A 21775-nucleotide genomic window follows, 5' to 3' on the forward strand; every position below is an offset into this window, starting at 1 on the left:
CATTTTTAGCAAATACCTGCTAGGTAGTGAGGTTTTCTACTAGCCTACACTCACCCAGAGAAAACAGTAAGACATCTTTGTGGAAAAGAGGCAAGTAAGTGGTTATTTGCAATGGCATAAATTTTATTTCCAAATAAATTAAGAAAATTGTTATTTCTCCTTGATTCTTTTAAGAAATACCAGAAATACAAAATCAGATCAAATGACATGAAAAAACTCAAAAATAATCCGTGGGGTCTCCTATAACAAATCAAGGTTTGTTTTGGTAAGTTTTTCTACAACCTGATGTTACAGAAAGTAAAAAGAAGATCCAGGAGGGAAAAAATAATTAATTTCAACTCCATCTGTCTCCCAAATTATGAGATTTACTAAACACTTTGACCAAGAACATTACAGGGACGGTTATGAAGCAAGTCCTACAGGAATGAGAAGAAAGTGCAATGTTGTTCTTTGCTTAAGGAAGCTTCCTAAAGGGGATTTTTAGGAATCAAAGGAGGTACAATATTAATGGGAAGGGGGGGAGGGAGAGATCTCAATAAACTATAACTATTCCAGAAACAATGGAACATGCTGGATTTTTAAAAAAGGAAAAACTGTGACAAGTCAGTGTGAGTGCTTACTCAAAAATTCATTGTCCTGTGAATATTATCCTTGGTAAATGCTGCTCAGGACAGCAGGACCTTATCTCATCTGTTGTGGAGTTTGGGTTGTTGTTATTCAACTTGTCAGAGAAGATTTAACTGGTATATATTTCTTTCTTCAAAGTATCAAAGTCAAGAACAGAAAGTTTTCAGTAATGCGCATTTGTAGTTGCAATTTGGGAAAAATTCTGGAAACAAGCAAACTCTGCACTTTTCTTTTAAAATCCAATATATAAGCAGGTTAGAGAGGACTACAAAATGCTGCAAGTTTGACTTTATGTATTCTCCAGATCATTGCCCTCACCTAATTCCCAATGACCTATCGTTACTACTGCTTTAGCAGAACAACTATTATACCAAACCTGAAGGCTGCTGGAAGGCTTCATCCATTCAGTGCCCTCAAGAGAGCCAGGAGGCAGCTAAAGAGATGGTCATCAAACCTCTGCATATCGATCATTTCAAAAACACAGACTGAAAAGAATAAAAAGAATAAACTCCAAATTATGGAGTACCTACTATGTGCCATGTACTTACAAATATCTCAAATGCTTGCATTTTCATTTTCCAATAGGTAGGTATTAATAGCCTGTCTACTTATAACTAAATATTGCAGAAACTTGACACCAAGAGATGTCAAGCAACTTGCTTAAGACCATACACCTACTAAGTAGTATTTCAGACCCAGGTCTCTCGTTCTAAAGCTTGTATGTTTTGTGATACATCACACTGCCTCATATAGTTTCCCTTGTATATTATAAAAACTGTGTCCTACTTAAGTCAATAAAGTATATTTATAGTTGAAGTTTCTAATTTGGTTATCCAAAGAAAAAATTCAAAGAAAGGTTATATCAGCCGCAAAAGAACATGCAAAAAATAAAAACAACTCTGAAGTATACTAAGAATCATCTTATCTTATATAGCAAAGGTTTTTCTTGGCATTAGTAGGGATTAGTTAGGATTTTATGAAAATACTGCATTTATTATCAGTAATTTTAAGACGGAACCTTCAAGAAATAAGTATCGCCTAGACTTAGAAGAACGTAATGACCCAAAGATGTTAAATTGTTCAATAGTAAATCCATACATTTAATATTTACAAGAGGCCTCTTGCCTGTTCGACAAGTTACTTTCTCTATAAAGCCTCCTACAAACATAAGCAGGATCAAAAGTCTTTTTTTTTTTTTTTAAGACCCACTGGTATCTCCCAAGCCTTGTCTATGTTATAACGCAGTAATACCTCAACCAGAGGTAAAGTCTAACACACAAAATTATCTAGAATTCAGTAAGTCTTGACATCAAGAGAGGCCTCTGAGCTACTAAAGTGAGTGTCAAAACAGGCAACTTAGCTGAGTCACCAAACTCATAGGAAAGCATGGTTCTACCGACTCTAAGTATTTCAGGGAGGAGGCTGTGGTGGCCTGAGTTGAATGCTATTGAGAGGTCACATACAAGGAGAATAAATGAGCTCCAGGAGAGTAAGGCTCTCCTAAGGCTCTAAGACAAGTTAGAATGGTTTACAAAGTCAGGAATGAAGAAAGGAAAACGGGCGTAGTCAACTCTTCATGAAATGAGTGTGTAGAGGGAAGCAGAAAATAGGGTGAAGCTATAGGGGGGTGGGGGGGGAGCAAGGCAGAGCTTCCTGAAGATGGGAGGCAGTAAAGCACGCTTGCCTGCGAGAGATGGGCAGAAAGCAAAGACTCAGAGAGAAGATAACAGAGGGAGGGAAGTCCCGAAGAAGGCAAGAGGCCACACAATGGAGGAGCGGGACTTGAACCCAGTAGGTCAGAGCTCGTCCCACTTCCAGGGCACCGCTCCACCGAGATGCCTCTTCCTGAAAAAAGTTCCCATTATTTATCTATCTTACTAATACAGACGAATCACGAGCTGGTCTCAAATCGAGCTCATTAATGATACTGAAATATCTTTCTACAGCCTAAATGGCACACTAACAGCTGCCGTAGCTGTCCTCTTTCCCTCCGGGCGTTCAGAGTCCCCTACAACCTCTGGGTCTAGGTGCGGGCAGTGGGTGCCCCAGTCACGGCTGTCAGATGAATGGCATCAGCATCCATTTCCACACTGTTTCTCAAGCTCAGGATGAAAGTTGGGCAGTACCCGTACCATATTTTGCAAGTCATCTACCACCAGCAAATTTATGCTCAGACTCATCTCTTCCCAATGGAGAGAAGGCAGTGCTCTCTGGTAGCTGCTGCACAGGCAAGAACAGGACCTTCCTAGGACCATCTCATCTGCACCTTGTGATGAGAGGATCACCCACCGTGATGCTAAATAAAGGCTGTGATTGCATAGATTAATCCCACAGTTAAAGGGCCATTCTATTCCTCTGGGTAGAAACACACGCTGTGTGATACGAGGAGGTAGTTTAAGATCCTGCACTCATCTTAGATTGGCGTCCTAATGATAAAATCCATTATGGCTCATTCCAACGTAATTTATTATGATTAATGCACTCAACAATAAAAAAAGGTAAAACATTCAGACTATTTTGACTTTTAACCTTTTTCAGTGAATAGAAATGTTTTAAAATCATTTTTATGATGGGGAGAATAAAATGGAAGTTAATATAGCTTCTGAGGTTTATCCTTCTTACTCTATATACAACCATTTAAGATGAGCTGAAAGGACCCCCAAAAGAATTAGCACATCATAAAGAAGTTCAGCTAATTTAAAAGGCTGCATACAAGTGATTTCTTTAATTTTTAAAAATGTGAGAATGGAGTAAAAATTATATGGATTATTCAGGAGAAAAGAAATGATGAGTTCTCTAATGTATTCCAAATGTTCATTTGTGAGTGAAAATTTACAACCCGGGAGAATAAAGAATAGACACATGGAAAATGTCATATAACGATCTGGTTCCTTGGCCAACAACAAAGTTTCCTGAGTTTTTAGGGGATTTCTTCTCCTTTCAGGGTAAATACAGACACCCTAGTGTCAGGACTGAAGTTTAAAATGCTGTATTTCATCCTCCTCCTACTTACAAGTTGGAGATTCCCTACCCATTCCCTTCCCCCTAACTATCCCATCCTCCCATGTGTTCAGGGAAGGACTGATTTTGGCTCAACATAGCAGTCACACACATTCACAGAGGACTGAGAATAAACAAGAAATTACTGAGAAAAGCAAATAATTTCCTTTGCATGAAAAATAAATTCAGTATAGTATAGCAAAATGTTTTACTCATCCTGCCTACATACCCAGCTGAAAAGTAAAAAACTCAATCATACATATGTTTGGTTCATATCTGCCCTATCCAATATGGTAGCTACTAGCCACATGTGGCTACTTACATTTAAATTAATTAAAATTCAATGAATTTAAAAATTCAGTTGCTCAGCAAAGCCACATTTCAAGTGCTCAAGAGCCATACTTGGCTAATTGTTACAATGTTGGACAGTGCAGATACGGAACATTTGCATTGCTGCAGAAAGTTCTATTAGATAGCTCTGGTCTATATGCCACCAAATAATTTTTCATTCTTTTGGTCCTACTGTTATACAGCAGGTAAACCTCACTTTTATATTTTTTTCAGCATGTGCAGCTCTTTTGTAAGTTACGAAGCAAAACATACACACTATACAAATACAAAATTATATATAGGTGGCGGGGGGCGGGGAACAGCCCTCTCCTCCCCATCTCCCAACAGGCTAGGAATAATCCAGTGCTCAAGCTTGGTAAACATCTTTATAGATACTTTATCTAGAATACCAGTTTCAATGATGTGAAGTTAAGTGTTTATTAAAATATGCTCACTTCTGTCCATTAGAATATGATCGAAAGCTTGGCGCTTAAGGGTCTTACTGGTAAAATTTAATTTTAGAGATATCGTCTGTGATGTTCCATGTTTGGGATATGTCTGCACTGGGGATCTATTAATCCCAGTGTTCCTTGGATACAAGCAGAACGCCCATCACTTTACTTAAGGTAAAATTTGAAACTGATTGGAACATTTCATAGGGGAAAAAAGAAATATAATTTTAGGCCTCTTCAAATTGCTTGAACTGTGAAATCAAGTAATGAACACTAGAAAAGGTTCTGTCAGCTAGAATCTGAGCTTAGTGTAGTCAGCATTTTCTTGCTAAACCTTATTATGGCAAAGCATTTGATTTTTCATCTCTGTACTGTGTTCATCCCCACAAATAAACTACTTTGACCTCCACCGGTTACTTAGTGAAATGTGCCCACCATCCTTCAATAACCCTATTCTTTGCCATCAAAGGCCTTTGAGTTGCCAAGAAAGTGGGAAGATAGAGCTGTGCAAGGAGCTGAACTGATACGACTTTATAACTATGCAGCAGTTCATAGTTCAAGCTGGACGCTACACAGCAAAAGGAAATTTTTTTTTTTTTTTTAAAGGCATTGCCTGTGGATGCTGGAAGGGGGCAACACATTTCATCACTGTAACATGGAATTTTTCACAGAAAGAGATCCTCTCTTGAGCTCTTATTTAATGCAGAAAACTCCTGGCCTTTTCTTTATAGGGAAAACCTCTCTCTACAAGAGTTCTGCCTTCATTTTCGATAGATGATCCAACAGGTCATTTCAAAAGCTTTAAGAACACTTCAAGTTACGTTCATTATGCAAAACAAAATGAACCACGAACCTCCAAGGCAGCCCTGTGGATGCAAAAGGACCACACTGCTCTTAAACACCATTCAAACACAAAATAAAAAATAAAAAGGGAAAAAAGGAAATAACTGTGCACAGCTACATAAATCATTTTCTGAGGCAATATCTGACAAAACAGTTTCTTTTTTTAACAATGGCATATCAGAAAAAAAGAAATTTCTGTGTAAAGTTGCACTTCTCCTGATTAATGCTACACTCAACACAAGAGACGGTGTCTGTCTAATTACACTGAATACTTATCTGAGAGGGATTAGCAGCGTGTTTCTGCTCACTGTCATTCTTTGTGACAACGTAATGATAGATCCGTTTACTTATGAGTGCCATGATTAAAAACCGTGTTTTCTTAACTGTCTTCGTATCTTGGAAATATTTTATTAAAAATTACTTATCTGACACTAAGGGTAAATACTTGGCAAAGCTTTTCATATCAAGTAAATCAACGAGTTAGTTCCATTCAGTCACAGTCTTTGTTGAATGTCTTCACTTAGGTTTGGTGACACTTGATCACCATCATGCTTTTATATTGGAGTTAATGATTCACGCTTTTTTCTCCTTGTCTTATTTGTCCAAATCCTAAAGTTTGGTTTTCACTTAGACTAAAAACTGCTCGTGGCCGACATTTTCTCTGGAGTCATGATTTAGCACTTCTCCTTCATATTCACACCTTTTTTTTTGGAACCCAACACAAGGATCCAATTTTATACCGACAACTCCCCACAGGCCAATCAGAATGGGTTGCTAGCAATATACCATCTTTTGCAGCTTTTTCTACTCGTATAATTAACTTTATCCAGCATCTATTAGGAAAAGGTCTTTACACAAGATAAAAACTGAAAAGCAAACCACACTGGGCTCTACAAGTGGGCTGGCTCCCCTCAAACCAAGGGACTATTTCCATATGTGTCTAAATAGACAAAACTAGGGTCCTCTCCTCTTTTTTTTCCCTTCCACTCACCAATCTCAAATGACAGTTGTCACCAACTGTGTCCCTGAATGTAAAAATCAACCAAATATGTACACTGAATGTAAGTGGCTGAACTCCTCCCACAAGGCAGAGTTTATTTCTACAGCTCTAGTCCACTTAAGACAACTATCAAGTAGTCCAAATGGCAAATAATGACATTTATAACGAATTATATCTCTGGAAAAGTCTCCAAATGTGTGGTGAGGATATAAATTTAGGTAACCCGATATAATGATTATGTGTTATAAAGATTTTTTTTTAACTAAAGGCATGTTAAGGCTTCAATGCTGATGGACAAACTCATAAAAATATCAAGCACATCAAAAGGAGAAAAATTACCAGTTAAGTCTTTTGAGGATAAGATTTCTTTTCTGAAAAGAAAAAAAAATCACCCACTGAAAAAGAGAACTCTTAAAATTAGAAGCAGGTGTCACCACTATGAAGTGATAAATATCAAAGAATAACTGGCCCTGAAAAGCACTCTTATGCAACCCATACTACTTTTAATCCTTACATATGTATTTTGACATAAGAACATGAAGAGCTGCTTATAACAGTCCCTAAAGAGTGTTAAAACAGAAGAGATGTTGCACAGCCATTTTGATAAACCCTCTCTTCCGTTGGGTTCATGAAATGGCTGAAAGGCAGATGGCAAATTCGGACCGGCATTGAGTCGTAAGTAATCTCGATATCCTAGAATTCATTAATCTTGGAAGCTAATCACAGGGAAGTGATTTCTGGGTTAGGATAACCTAATAAGGCAGAGTAATCTGGTATTCCAGAGGACCCTTCAGATTAGAAATGGATACTGGGTTGTCATTCCTTGAATTTCTAATGACTTGAGTGCCATTTCCAACAATGCAAACCAAAACTTTACCTCTCATTACATACAATCCCTAAAGATTGGCACGTTTCTTTAAAATGAAGGGCAGTCAGATGTGTGGACCACATGAGAACCCTGGAGAGCTGGAGAAACCTCCAGATGAATACCAAAAATTCACAGCTCAATGGAAAGCCTTTCTCTACGGTGGGCTGAAGGCACCGGATCACAACACAGTTCCTCACTCCAAACAGACCACAGAACCAAGAACCGGAGTAACCCAGTATTTTAAACCCAGCAATTTCAGAGGGGTTTTCACAATTGTCAAAGAAAGGGCAGTCAGTAATACTTTACTCTGAGGAGGCAAGCCAATTCACTGTATTTCAACAGATTTGGCTTTTCCGTCGCGGTTTAATTTTTCATCAAGGTTAAGTGATGCTATGACATAAAATGACTTTTTTTTATTCCTGACATCTTCTCCTATTTGAGAGACACATTTTGTGATTCAGTGCTGGACAGAACCCTCTTCATTTTAGGACTTGTGTTGTTCGGGAATCTATCAAGGAAACAGCCCCTGATTTACTATGCCAATGTGAGCATTTCTCGTAATCTTATAGGATGTAATTCACCCATCATCTCGAAATGGGTGCCATGTCTTTCATTAATTGATGAGTTTATGATATATTTGAAATCTCTGGATGGATAGAATTGGATAAATAGGCATTATTGTAATCCTCTGCCGAGCAGGAAAGCGATTGCAATGTCCACAATCGCATCAGAAACTGCCACATAGCACAGGCAGAAAAGCTACTGACCCTTGAGATCTGCGTGAGCAGGGAGGTTTCTTTCTTCCTCTTTCCCCTGCTCCCCAAATAAAGCCCCTATTCTGGACTATGAAAAAGCTACTCTATTGAAGACACTGATGGCCAAAAAGAGAGAAAACTTTATTCCTATATAGACCGATGGTGGTGTATTTGATTGTTTAACATTTAAATAGAATAACCGGTATGTGGGAAAAATATAAAAACCTATGAGAGAGGAAAGTAAGTCTGAAAATAGATTTATTGTTGACCTGTATCATTTTTTACAAATCTCTCCCTCTCTCTGTCTCTCTTTCTCTCTTAGAACAATGTCTCACCCATTGTAAGTGCTCCGTAAACATTAGCCACTACTTATAAAACACTTCTAGAGTTAAAATTTCAGCAGCATTCCAATGACAAAATATAGGTCAATTTACCTTTCGTTGTTAATCAAAGTGTGGTATTATTTGAGTCTATGAAATATCTACATTGTATTTACAGAAGAGAGGAAGAACGCTAAAGAATTTTTTTCTCTTTATATGAGAGGTTAAAACTACGTTCTGTTTGCGTTCTTACAGATATCTAATAATGCTAGATAAATAAAATTTATTAGATACAGGAAAACCAGCACAGCCAACTCTTAGGTAAGTCTGATTTGCCTGCTTATCTACCTATCCCTTTTGTTTCTTCTCTTCCAGCTACACTTTCTGGTTATTTTTCCCTTTGGTGAATTTAATGTCAATTCAGAATAACTGTGTTTCCTCTAAATAAACATTTGCTTAGATTCTGCCCAATTTCATTACCCACAAATCAGAACACTGTTTCAGGAAGGGAGATTTGAGTCCATGGGTGCAGAAAGATCTTTGGCTGGAGTCAGACGGCCTTGCTTTGCACACTTCCTGAGAGTTTTCTAGTATACTGGTTTTCTACATGCTTTTTAGAGATAAGGAAAGATAAGGCTGGTATTACGAAGGGAAGGAAATAGGGACTAGCATTTTCTAATGCTCCTTTAATAATGGAATGGTTGATGCACCAGCTTTTTCAAGCCAGTACAGTGGAGGAATGTTGTCCAAGCCAGTAAATAAACTCGTGACCTGCATGAATCTTAGCCTACTCATGTCTGTATTGTAGCCACTGGCTACTTGTTTAAGCAGTTAGCCCTCCTTCCTTCGCTGGCTGTAAACACTGAGGGCAGAGTCTGTCTTGGTTTATTTATTTATTTTTCCCTCTATCACCTTGCACGGTGCTTTGCATATAATAGACACAGATACATACAATATGTTTTCCATTTAATTTCATGTACAGGCGTACCTCGGAGATAATGCAGGTTCGGTTCCAGACCACCACAACAAAGCGAATATTGCAAAAAAGCAAGTCAAAGGAAATTTTTGGTTTCCCAGTACACATAAAAGTTATATTCACACTATACTATAGTTTACTCAGTGTACAATGGCATTATGTCTAAAAAAAACCCAATGTATATACCTTAATTTAAAAATACTTTACTACTATGCTAACCATCTTCTAAGCTTCCTGCAACTTATAACCACTGATCACAGATCACCATATCAAATATAATAATGATGAAAAAGCTTGCAATGGGGGCGCCTCGGTGGCTCAGTTGGTTAAGTGACTGCCTTTGGTTCAGGTCATGATCCTGGAGTCCCGGGATCGAGCCCCGCATCGGGCTCCCTGCTCAGCGGGGAGCCTGCTTCTCCCTCTGACCCTCACCCGTCTCATGTACTCTCTCTCTCATTCTCGCTCTCTCAAATAAATAAATCTTTAAAAAAAAAAAGAAAGAAAAAGAAAAAGCTTGCAATGTTGCAAGAATTACCAAACTATGACACAGAGACAGGAAGTGAGCAAATGCTGTTGGAAAAAGGATGCCAAGAGACTTGCTTGACGCAGGGTTGCAACAAACCTTCGTTAAAAACACAGTATCTGAGAAGTGCGATAAACCGAAGCACAATAAAATGAGGTATGCTTGTTTCTTAAACTCATATAGCACTTCAGAGTTTTCAAAGTACTTACCAAAACAAAAAGATATATAGTATTTGGGTAAAGCTTTATGGTTTGTGAAGTATACTTTAGCTATATTAAAAGTACTCTACCTCTGGTGCTAGGCACACAGCTGGTGCTTAATAAATGGTAGCTCCTACTTTTATTATCTATTTGATCATGTCAAAGCTATACAGGACACAACCTCGGCTATTTTACTGTCCCCAATGTTTATATATGAGGAAAATTCAGAGAAGTGGTCTGCTCAAGTCCCCAGGCAGTTTGGGGTTCACGGCAGAATACAAGAATTGTAGAGTTGTGATTCTTAATTTGTACTTTTTCCTCTTTATGATACATTCTATTTCACTCTGATTCTCTCCCTCCTCAGTGAGCCCCTAAGACTGTTGTGGCTGGAATAAACTTTGCCGTACAGTTCCTCCCTACAACATGCTAAATAAGGCCACGCGAAGAGCCAGCACTTCGCTAACCGAGGCCTCCGGGCCTGTGCTGGAGATGGAGACGGAGCCGGGGGAGGGCAGAAGATTTCCCATCTAAATCCAAGGTATAAATTCCATCTCTTTCTTCCTCCTTTCTGGAATATTTACACAGCCTCAATTTCAAACATGAAATTAACAATTTGGAGATTTGGATAATTTCTTTACTCAGACGAGCCCAGCTGAAATGCAGCATCTGTTTTCCGGGGAGCTTCTGTATTCACAAGACTGTGCATCTGGGTTCTGATGCAAGAGGGGGCTGCACTCATTCACACAACAAATGTACGCAGCGCTCTGCTTCCTGAGCACTTCGCCCCACTCACAGGGCGAGCGCAGACATGTGTGGTCTCCAGCTTATTATTTATTTATTTATTCAACAAATATTGATTGAACGGAGAGCCTGTGCCATGTACTATACTAGGCTGCAGGAATCTAACAGTCATTTTCTTGATGATGCTTTCTCGTATATATTTATATACAGGTGAAAAGAGTATTTCTTTTCTTTTTATAGGTAACCTTTTGGACTCCAATTACAATAGGTTATTTTAGGCCCTTTATTTGGCCTGACAAAAACAGCCTTGATAAAGAAAGTAAGGACACTTGGGAATGGGGGTTTGAGTGCTCACACTGTGTGATATAGCTTTCCCGCCATAATGCCTTGTTGAGGTGCAATGTCTCCGATGAAGGAGGGTCCCTAAAGCACAGCCCCCTTGCTACTGTCCTGGTGCACCAGTCTCTAACGAGCAGGTGCCAATAATAAAGGGCTAATGGAAGAGAATGTGGTCGCAGAACGATGCTTTCCCACTGCTCCATAAATGCAGAAGAAAAGCCAAGACACTGATCCTATGGCAGTGTTCTGTAACAGTGACTATTCCTATTACAGCAGGAGACTGTGGGAGATTTAATCATGGTCCCTAATATATGCTAGTGTAGCAGAGTGTCTGTGACAATGTACTATTGTTACCAGTCTGCTGCCTTTTTATTGGCATTGATAATGGGCCTCCTCCTATGTGTCTCAGCTACAAGTTTAAGTTGGTAAACTTCCCCCACTCTGACAATTGATGAATGACAGTTGGCAGTCAAATTAGGAGCAGCGGAGTTGGGAATCCAAGTGAACCTAATACGCAGTATTTAAAATGACAATGAATGAACAGGAGCCTGCAAAATCCAACTGGGCTCCCTGTAGCAGTGACACTGAACTCTGCATCTAAAGGTCCCAGGCCAGTGGTTGACCCGCTGTTTACAAAGATATTCTTTTACAAATGCCTTTAAAAAATGTACTTCTTGGGGCACCTGGGTGGCTCAGTCGTTAAGCACCTGCCTCCAGCTCGGGTCGTGATCCCGGGTCCTGGGATCGAGCCCCACATCGGGCTCCCTACTCCGGGGGGGAGCCTGCTGCTCCCTCTCCCACTCCCCCTGCTTGTGTTCCCTCTCTCGCTGTGTCTCTCTCTGTCATATAAATAAATAAATAAAATCTTTTAAAAAATGTATTTCTTTACTTAATAATCACGATAAGAGCAGACAGCATGTTACTGCACCGCTTAATCTTGACCTTCAAAAACGAAGACTACTTAGTCTTTGGGAAGAAGTTTATCACTGAAAGTTTTTTATTTTTTTTATTTTTTTAAAGATTTTATTTATTTATTTGCGAGAGAGAGTATGAGAGAGACAGAGAGAGCACATGAGACGGGGAGAGGGTCAGAAGGGAGAAGCAGACTCCCTGCTGAGCAGGAAGCCCGATCCGGGACTCGATCCTGGCACTCCAGGATCATGACCTGAGCCGGAGGCAGTCACCCAACCAACTGAGCTACCCAGGCGCCCCTATCACTGAAAGTTTTTAAAAAGAGAACTACAACTAACCTTACCATTTATCAAATCTGACTTTAAAAACTTCATTGAACTGTCTAGAACTCCCGACGTCTTGGCTAATGTAATGGTGTCTGTTAGTAAGGTTTGACAATCACAGTGTAATGGAAGGCATGATATTTCTGAACATTTTTGTCCAGGAGAAAATTTCAGGAGTCTCTCTCTCCTGTTTTCAAGCACTGTACTAAATTTCACTCAAAAGTCCTGTAAGATCATAAAAAAATGATCTTCACCTCTTGTGGAACTTCACGGAAACATACGTGCTTGATGCAGCTGTGGTCTCAAATGCAGTAAGTGGTGCCACTCGGTAATCTGTGAAGTGCGCTGGAGCCTTAACTGAGTCACTTTTGGGGACACAGATCCTGAGAAAGTTCACAGGACAACCACAAAGCTGCCTTGCAACTCAGGAAGAAAGATACAGGAAGAACACTTGAATTTATATATACTACTAATTAAAAGGCTAAGAAATATCAAATCTCACTTACAAGTCGGTGACTGTTTCTCCTCTGGGTTCCAGCTGACACCTCATTCCATGGCTGCCTTCTGAGGAAAGTGTCCTGAATTCTCCCATCAGATTGAACAACTCTCCTCTTTTACTTCTCAGGGATTTAAACCTGCCTGCTTTCAACCGCCATGAGCTGAATAATAATGATACCTCACATGATTAGAGGATATTCACTTTAAAAAAGGACTTTGGCACTTGGAATGGAAGTTCAAGTTCATTACCTCATTTGATTGTGACAACTCTGTGACAAAGATGGGCCAGAAACAACAGTTCCCGTCTTACAGATACTGGCTGACAACTGAGGAAATCTGATTTGCCCTTGAAGATAAGGACCGGATGGAGTCATCTTTGTATGTACTCCATACTGCACTCAGTCAACGCTTAATAAAGATTCAGTGACTTGGTTTGACTTGAATTACATTGCACTTAAAGTGGAGGAAGATGAGAGAGAGAGATGGAGAACATTCATCCTGTCACGCAGTGAGTGAGGTATCTCAACACTGCATGAGTCAATGAGCATGTGTGCTACCTTCTCTGATCTGTTTTAAAATAGGTTAGGTTTTTATCTATCTAGAAAAATGTTAAAGGCATTCCTATTTAAAGTAGCGGGGGAAGGTTGGGGAATACACCATGGAAAGTTCAGGGTGCCTCCAGACAGTGATTGAGTGGTGAGAACTCACTGAAGGGAACAGTCAACAGAAGGGCCTAGATTAGTGCTTTTTAATCCCTAACATGTATAAATATCACCCAGATAAACATAACCGACTATTAAAATTCAGTTGGTCTGGGTAGAGCCTGATATTCTGGGCTTTTTAAGAAGATTTTATTTATTTATTTGAGAGAGACAGAAAGAGAGAGCAGGGGGAGGAGCAGAGGGAGAGGGACAAGCAGACTGCATACTGAGCATGGGGCCTGATGCAGGGCTCAGTCTCATGACCCTGAGATCATGACCTGAGCCGACATCAAGAGTCAGAAGCTTAACTGACTAAGCCACCCAGGTGCACCCTGAAATTCTGCATTTTTATTAAGTTCTCAGGTGATGTCATGTTGCCAGTCCTCTGACCACACTTTGAGTAGCAAGGTTATAACTCATATGATATAGAGCTCATAGTGTCTCATATGATGTTCCTTATACTTGCATAAGAGAAAATTTGATAGGGAAATCTGAAAAATTTCAGACATAAATCAGGGCTGTTACATAAGATATTCTACAAAAATTCACTATTGCAGTTCTTGATACAGAGCTTGTAATACTGAATTACCTTAAAGAGAAAAGACTTTTCTTTAAAAAAAAAAAAAGTATTATCTTTAAAAAAAAAAAGAAGGTTTGATTCACTTAAAGGAATACCCTTTAAGGCAAGGGATACTTGTAATAGAGTTTGGTACACCATTACTTGTCAATGGGGCCCATGTTGAGGCTGAGCAGTTGTTTGGCTTACTACTTGTTAATAATTGGATTTGACTAAGTAACAGTCTATGAATTGAGAATATGGCAAACATCAATTCTGGGAGGATTATTGGTGGCAAATTCTGTTTTTAGGTTTATTGAAAACACCCCAAATTCCTTGCTTTGTAGGCTCCACTCATTCAATCAATATTTGTTGAGTACCTATTATGTGCCCGATGCTGATATGGATGCTGGGGATAAGCAATGGAAAAGACACTCCACTGCCCATGGAGTGTACATTCTCTAGAGAGAACACAGACAATGGCAGTATACAGGGGTATGAAGAAAGAAAAGAAGGTTACAAATTATGAAATGATGGAAGAGAAACACCAACTATTTAGATCACTGGCAGCCTCTCTGATGACATCTTATTTGAACAAAGATCTGAATGCTGAAGATGATTTGATTTTATGGGGAAAAATTGATATTTTACTTTGTTAAAAGTTAATACTATTTGCTCATATATCGTGTCCTATGTGTATTTAATAACCCACACTCCTCTGGCTTCAGTTATATGACAAGGGTTTGGGATAAAGAAAGTGGGGGATTTTTCAGGTCTTTCTGTTGAGTTATTTTTTGGTTTTTATTATTATGTTTTTAATTTCAATACAAACCCAGGACATGAGATCTTAAATTATAAGCATAAACATTATGGTAAAAGAGGTTACTGAGCATAGAAGACAAAACTTAACCTCTGAACTCAGATTTAGGCTCAAATTTGGACCTGGATCCACAGGTTTACTATTTGTGTGGCCCGAGACAAGTCACTTAACCTTTCATAATTGTTTTCATCTCTACAGAGGCAAGATGATTCCATTCTGTCTTGCATAATTTAAGGTAATTAAAAAAAAACAACCTGGTATACAGAAGGTACTCCAACCATCATAACTATAATTTTTACCGTGTATGTGAAAGCACCGTGCACAGTGTCTGATCCCATGTAGGCGCCTGTTGGTTTCCTTCCTATTTATTTACATTATCAGCTTCTCTGTAATTTTTCATTTGTACAGATAAACAAGAGTTGATGGTATGTGAGTTTCTGCTTGATAGAATTTCATAGGACTCATTTCATCAGTGCTTGATTAGCTTCAAAGCTTCGAATCTAACCCAGTTTTGAGATAACTGGGAAATGAAACTAAGTGGAGGGAACAAATGTAGCATTGTAAGAGACGCGAAAGTCAGCTTGAGGTTGTCTGATGTTCTTAAACTAACATCATCTTTCATCTCCTATGCCCTTCTTCCCAGATAATAAGAGCTGTTCACTGAAAGTGCTGAGATAAACTAATGGGGAACAGGATACTACAAAAGACATTTGAAAGAGCCCATGTAATTTACTGCATGTCTGGTTTGTTTTACTTTCCAAAGCCTTCCTGTTGCTCAAGGAAATTTGTCTCCTCTGGCAACCTTCGGCCCTCTTTTGGCCAGGAGTCCAGAAAAAGCATTTGAGGGCAGGTAAACAGATGCAAAGCTCTCTGAGTGAGGAGTAAGTACAGGCCTTGCTTCCTGTGTCACATCTGAGGCATAAACAAAGTACCCTTTAGGATTTGTTTGAGAGAATTATCCCCAATGTAGGCAACCAAGAGGCTGCCGGTGCATTCAGATAGACATAACTCCCAACATGTTCTGAAGGTAATTTACATGAGTGAACCACTAAAAGCCTCCTACTCAATGAACTGTACCCCTGGGGAAAAGCTATGCAGGCCCGGATCAGTGTGGGAACAACATAAGGGTGTTCTCTGTGCCAAAAAGGGGATTGGGCTAGATGGAAAATCCCCAAAAAGGACCATCTGGCAGCATAAATTATCCATTTAAAATGGCTGGTGTGAGTTAATGACACCAAAGTCACCAGGCACATGTACAACATCCTTCGGTTGAGTTTTAATGTCCCCTCAGGCCCTGTTTCAATTATGACTTTCTATGCTGAATATGGCCAAATGTAAATGTATCCACTGTCCTCCCCCAACCCCCAACACATATACCATGAAACTGCATTTTTTCTGTAATGCAACAGGGAGAGGGGATGGAGAATCAATCCAGGAATATAGTATAATTGTGGGGGATTTCTCTATTATGCCATATATATAGTATCATTACCCCAAAAGAATTCGGCCATTAAACTTTCATTATTTAATGACTTCCAAAGAATCTAGGCATTCAGATGTTAAAATTTATGACGATTTGAATCATAAGGTGCAAACAGGAATAGAATCACTCTGAAAAAAAGTCACTAGGTCAAAGAACCCTATATTCAACCTGCCTCCATCAACCCCCAATATGCCCCCCCCAAATATCTACAAGGACCCAGAGAAGAGTCTCCCAGTGGGGGAGCTTCATGTACATCAACACAGTAAAGCAGCTTCTATGTGTATAAAACCTCATTAGCACACACAATACTCAAGCACCATGTACCAAACCTAACTATTTCGATTCTGATTTTCACTGAAGCAGGTGAACTGGCTAGAACTCCAATTAGTCTTTTAAAAAGGGTTCAAAGAAGTTGTACATCTTTTAATTTTTTAATAGCACATAAACTTTTCATTGGCACTTCCCTGAGATCTTGCTGATGATGCCATTAAAGCCGCAATGGGGAGTCAGCATTTTCATTTGCATTTAGGCCTGGCTTTATTTCTTAGCCACTCTCGGTGAACGGGCATGAGCTAAGTGTGGTGCTAAGCAGATATGTATGACCTTTATAGAAGATCCACCACACCTTGAGTGCTGTGTTGGTAATAATTAGAAATAATGAGAAGATGGAGGCTAATCTTCCCATCCCTGCACTTCCCCTATCACCATGTAACGATCTCCTTATGCATCTGTGTCCTACCCCCAACTGTGAGTTCCTTGAAAGCCAAAGCCAGAGCCTTCCCATTCACCCTTCAGTTCCCAGAACCAGGCAGAAAGTCCCCAGTGAGGATGGCTGAATGAGTGAGTGAGAGTATTAAGTAGAAGCAAGACAAAGTGAAACTTCTGCATTTTAGTAAAGGGAGCAAGAGAAAGGACTCGGCTAGTGGGGCCTGAGCTTTTGTTTTTAATTATCATACAATAAAACTGCAGGGGGATGGAAGGTATCCATTTCTATGAATGTTAACACATGTATAGATTCCTGTACCCACCAGCACAATCAGGATACACGACAGTTCCATCACCCCAAAAATCTCTCTCGTGCCATTCCCTCTGAGGATTGTTTTTTGATATGTCAGGGAGGAAAGACAGGAGTTAAGACCCGAAGACAAAAGGGTTAGTTCAGAAATCTCCTTGGTGCTTGTCTGTTCTTGCAAGGAGTCACTCTGAGACCTAGGTGGGGGAGAATGATCAGAAAGCATTTTGTTTCAACCTTCCTCTGTGCTAGGTAGGTATAATTCTTAGATGGGTTGTGTTATGTTACCTTATTTAAATCTCAAGAGCATTGAAACAGCTATTAGTATTGACATTATAAAAATGAGGACACTTATGCTCAGAGAGGTTGGGTCCTTTGCCTATAATCCCACAGCCAGCAGGACCAAGAGCCAGGATCACACTCCATCCTCTCTATCCAATTGACTTTGCAGATTGAGAAAGGCACAGGAGAAGATTCTCCCTTGTCCATGTGGAGTTTAGACACGTGTGCTAGCTGAATTATTCACATTCCTCTCAAGACTCCAGAGCCAAGACTAGACTATCCCGGGAGGTCAGATTAGTAGTCATCATTTGCTTAGTTCACTAGAGACGGATAGAAAGATAGTTCTTCCATTTAAATAGAAACACAATAACGGCGATAACCAGTAACAGGAAAACACATTTAAATACCTCCTCACAAATGAGCTGCAATTTTTTTGTGTGTTGGCGATCTGTCTAATTTTGACTCCAATGCTGTGTAAGTCTCTTTAAAAACCCTGGAAACTTCCAGGGACGCTTGGATGGCTCAGTTAAGCGTCCGACTCTTGATTTCGGCTCAGGATCTCTGATGGTGGGATCAAGCCCCCATCGGACTTGGTGTTCAGCACGAGTCTGCTTTTCCCCCTCCCTCCGCTCCCCCGCCCCCACTCGTGCTTTCTCTATCAATCAATCAATCAATAAAATCTTTAAAAACAAAATAAAAAACACTTCCTCATTTCATAAAAATCCAAGCACACACTGTGTAGCACAGGGACCCTCTTCTCCTTCCCAACATTATCCACCCGGTTGAAAAAGTTGACAGAGTTTTCTTTAAGATTATTAAAAAATAATCCCAAAAGCCAACCCCCAAAGGCACTCAGGAGAAAAACAAAAGCAAAGGCACATGACCACGGGACTGCAGGATAGGTAAGAATATGTAAGAGTCCAAAACCGCAGCCCATTTTTACAGCTTCTCAGGTCAGCTGTTATCTGCTCCCGGCCACCCTTCGGTGGAAGCAGCAGAGACAAACACGTGTTGGTGTGGAAGGATCCACCGCTGTGAGGCGGCGGCCGTCAGTCCTGCGCACGTACGCACGCCCCCCACGCACATTTCAGACGTGAGCGTGCTAGCCACGTGCCCCCGCGCCCACGCGCCCACGCGCCCGCGCCGCTCACCTGGCTCCACTTCATGCCATCCGCTGGACTGACTGCCGCTGCCCGGGGAGCGCCCTTGGCCTGTGTAAAATGGCTCTTCACCAGGACTGTCCATTTCATCCTCCACAGACTTGAGGCGCTTCGTGGAGCTGAAATAACAAAGGGGACATGTTTAAAAGCCATCCAAACCACCTCTCTTGGATAGCGCGTCTCTGGTTGAAAGAAAGCCAAAGGAGGAAGCCATTGGGCAACTTGGTGTAGTTCTAGCACTCTTTTTTAGGCTTCTTGTTCAGTGGAGTGAGTCACTGGAGGTGGAACAAAGTCTTGGGCCTGTGTTGTTCCAAGTATCTGGGTTTGATTTTTACTGTCCCTCAAGTTGCTGCTGCCGCTGCCACATTCTGTTCCTTTCTCCTTTGAGGAACTGATGGCTGGCTCCTGCGCCCATCTCCACCTGGAAGTGTCTGTGGGAAGACGGCATTTCGTGTCTCCTCAGGCAGCGGCGGGGACCTCGCCATCAGCAGTGTCCCTACACATCACTCAATCCCTCTGGCACCCCAGAAAGGATAAAGATCAGGGTTCAAAGCCCTTCAAGAAGAGCTTGGATTGCTTTTCTCTCTCTCTCTTTTTTCCTGTTTTCTCATCTTCCACTTGGATCTGTTCATTCAGAAAGTATATGCTGTGCAGCTACCATAGTCCAGGTTCTGATGGAGATGCTAGAGACAAATACAATGCTCCAGAGAGATAAAGATGGCGGGGAAGGAGTACATTTCCCTCTGAGAACTAGGGACATGGAAAAAAGAGTGGCCCAATCCTTCTTATGCCCTTCCTCTTTTGATGTCTACACAGAGGTCACCAAAATGAAGTTCTGGATATTTTTTATTTTCGGAGAGGTATGGTTGAGAAATCTCCAGAATGCATCTTGTTTCCTCCAGTTGAAGGACTGAATTTTTCTCCCAAGTTGAGGCTTCAGGAGTGGAAAGACAGTGAAATGCCATGTTGCTAATATGTTCTAATTGTCTTAATTGATTATGTCACTAACATACTATCAGAATGAATAGATTTCATATCTAGTGGTAGTGCCCTCTGGGAAATCTCTTCCTCACGTGTCAGGGTACAGATTTTTTAATGTTTTCATTTATCAAACACCTGTTGTGTCCCTTCTCTGTGCTAGGTGCTGTGCTAAATGCTGGGATATCGAGATGCATCAGACATGGCCCCTGTCTCCATGGAGTTCGCGGTCTAGCAGATAGAGATGCAGAGGCAAATAAAATTGTGCAAAAGAGAAATGTAGGTATTATGATGAGAGCACAGATAGGACACAGTGGATTTCTTGATGAAAGAAGAAAACAGTGATATGCCTGAGAGGTTGGGAAAAGCTTCCCAAAGGAAGTAGTTCCTGCACTGTCTGTATGAGTGAGTGTCGAGGAGACAGGCATAAGGAAGGAAAGGGTACGGATGGGCTGGTATTCAGCTGATGCACCACTCAGGCAGCCATTTTTATTTCAAAATATGGAAATACTTCTTTATCAATTGGCGAAGTGTCACCATCTCAAGTTTCCCCACCCTTGCCACCCCACCTTTGCCCCAGGACACGCTCATGATCCAAAAACTACAGGGTTACCATCGAATGCATCTGGGGCATTCCAGGACTCAGCCTGAGCACTGTGGCAGAGCGACATCTGTTCTAATTGGTACGCTCGTGTCACACAGGTTATTGGATATTCTGAACATTACTCGCTGGAGGGAGGTGTGTATCAGGCAGAAGCAACATCATGAGGAAGGTGTGACACACGCAGAGAATTGCCAGGTTCGTGGCCTGGCTGAAGTCGAAGTGAAAGAAGGGGGTGGAGGTGACAGAAGATGATACGAATCTGGATTTTGTCCTATCAGCCATGGAGACTCCCTGAAAAAGTTTCAACAGACAGTGACATCAGAGTCGATTTCAGAAAGGCTGCTCTGGTAGTTGTGCAGGTGATGGCTTTGGAAAAGCAAAGGAAAAAGAAGGAGATGGATCCTACAGGCAGTGAGACAGTGAAGAGGCGATGGCTGCAATCTGAATAAGAAAATGTTGAGGACCCATGTAAGGCAAGAAATTCTCATTATTAAAGTTGGTATTCCAGTATGCTTTGTCTTTAAGTTCTGTTCTCATTAAAGCCAGACCACAGGAAAGCAGCATATCTGTAGCATGCTAGCTTAGAACCCAAAGCATAACCTTTAATAGCTAATTTTATGTTCTTCACTCGGCATTCCTTGAAGTTCAATGAAAAATAGCCACTTGGAGAACTTTTCTATAATATATGTGAAACTATATCAAATAGAATTTTTTTTGTAGAAGGATGTACACAAAAAATTCCTTCTCATACATAAAACCAGAAAAAAATACGGTCTCTTTGCATGAATTTCTATTCTTTCTTTTTATCAGAAAATGCAGCTTCTATAACCTCGTGCCTCCCCTTCTTGCCTTGGCAACCAGGAATCTCAGGATTAAATGTAAGGTACAACTCTTGGGTCAGGCTCCTGATATAACAGTCTATCCTATTTTTCCATATGGTTTCTGGCTTCTCTATATTTATTGGTACCTGATGTATTTAAAACTTGAAAGTCACTTGAAACGATTTTGGAAGTTGGTAGAATACATGTTAAAAACAAAATAAATATTTCCCTTATGTTTCCTGGCAAATAAACGGCAAGACCTATATGTTCTGATGGGACTGTGAGATCTGTAAGGAAAGGACCTTCTTCTTCTTTTCTTTTTTTAAATCTCTAGTGCCTAACCACAGTGTTTGGCTAATAGCAGATGTTCAAAAACTGCTGAACTGGGCTACTGACTTAGAAACAGCCATATGAGTACTTGTGACAAGCATTCGCCCAAGTGTCACGATTCAATGAGATCCAATGCAAAAGGCCAATTCTGCTGCCTGTTATTCTTCCGTTACTAATATTTTCCTGAGTTTCTAAAATTTTTGATTTCCTTGGTGTCCCCTAATAAAATGCAAATACCCCATGCAGTTGTTAATCCTAAAGGTGAGAATCTGTAGTTATTAGCTCCCACCTTAGTTTGAAAACAAGGACTTTTCTGAGGTT

At 40.4% G+C, this 21775-nt stretch overlaps 1 protein-coding gene across 4 annotated transcripts in view; it reads right to left on the reverse strand.

Moving 5' to 3' along the window:
* The window catches only part of NFIA (nuclear factor I A), a 360963-nt gene that overhangs the window by 80330 nt on the left and 258858 nt on the right, over positions 1-21775 (reverse strand). For all 4 annotated transcript variants that reach the window (XM_028106853.2, XM_028106852.2, XM_088022399.1 and 1 more), the window contains exon 6: positions 18713-18840. In XM_028106853.2, coding sequence (XP_027962654.1) covers positions 18713-18840 — 128 coding nt within the window. The remainder of the gene's footprint in view (positions 1-18712; positions 18841-21775) is intronic.

Source organism: Eumetopias jubatus, unplaced genomic scaffold (assembly GCF_037043125.1).
Source record: "Eumetopias jubatus isolate StellerSeaLion01/CBP00866 unplaced genomic scaffold, mEumJub1_p1.0 scaffold_4, whole genome shotgun sequence".
Taxonomy (NCBI): Eukaryota; Metazoa; Chordata; class Mammalia; order Carnivora; family Otariidae; genus Eumetopias; species Eumetopias jubatus.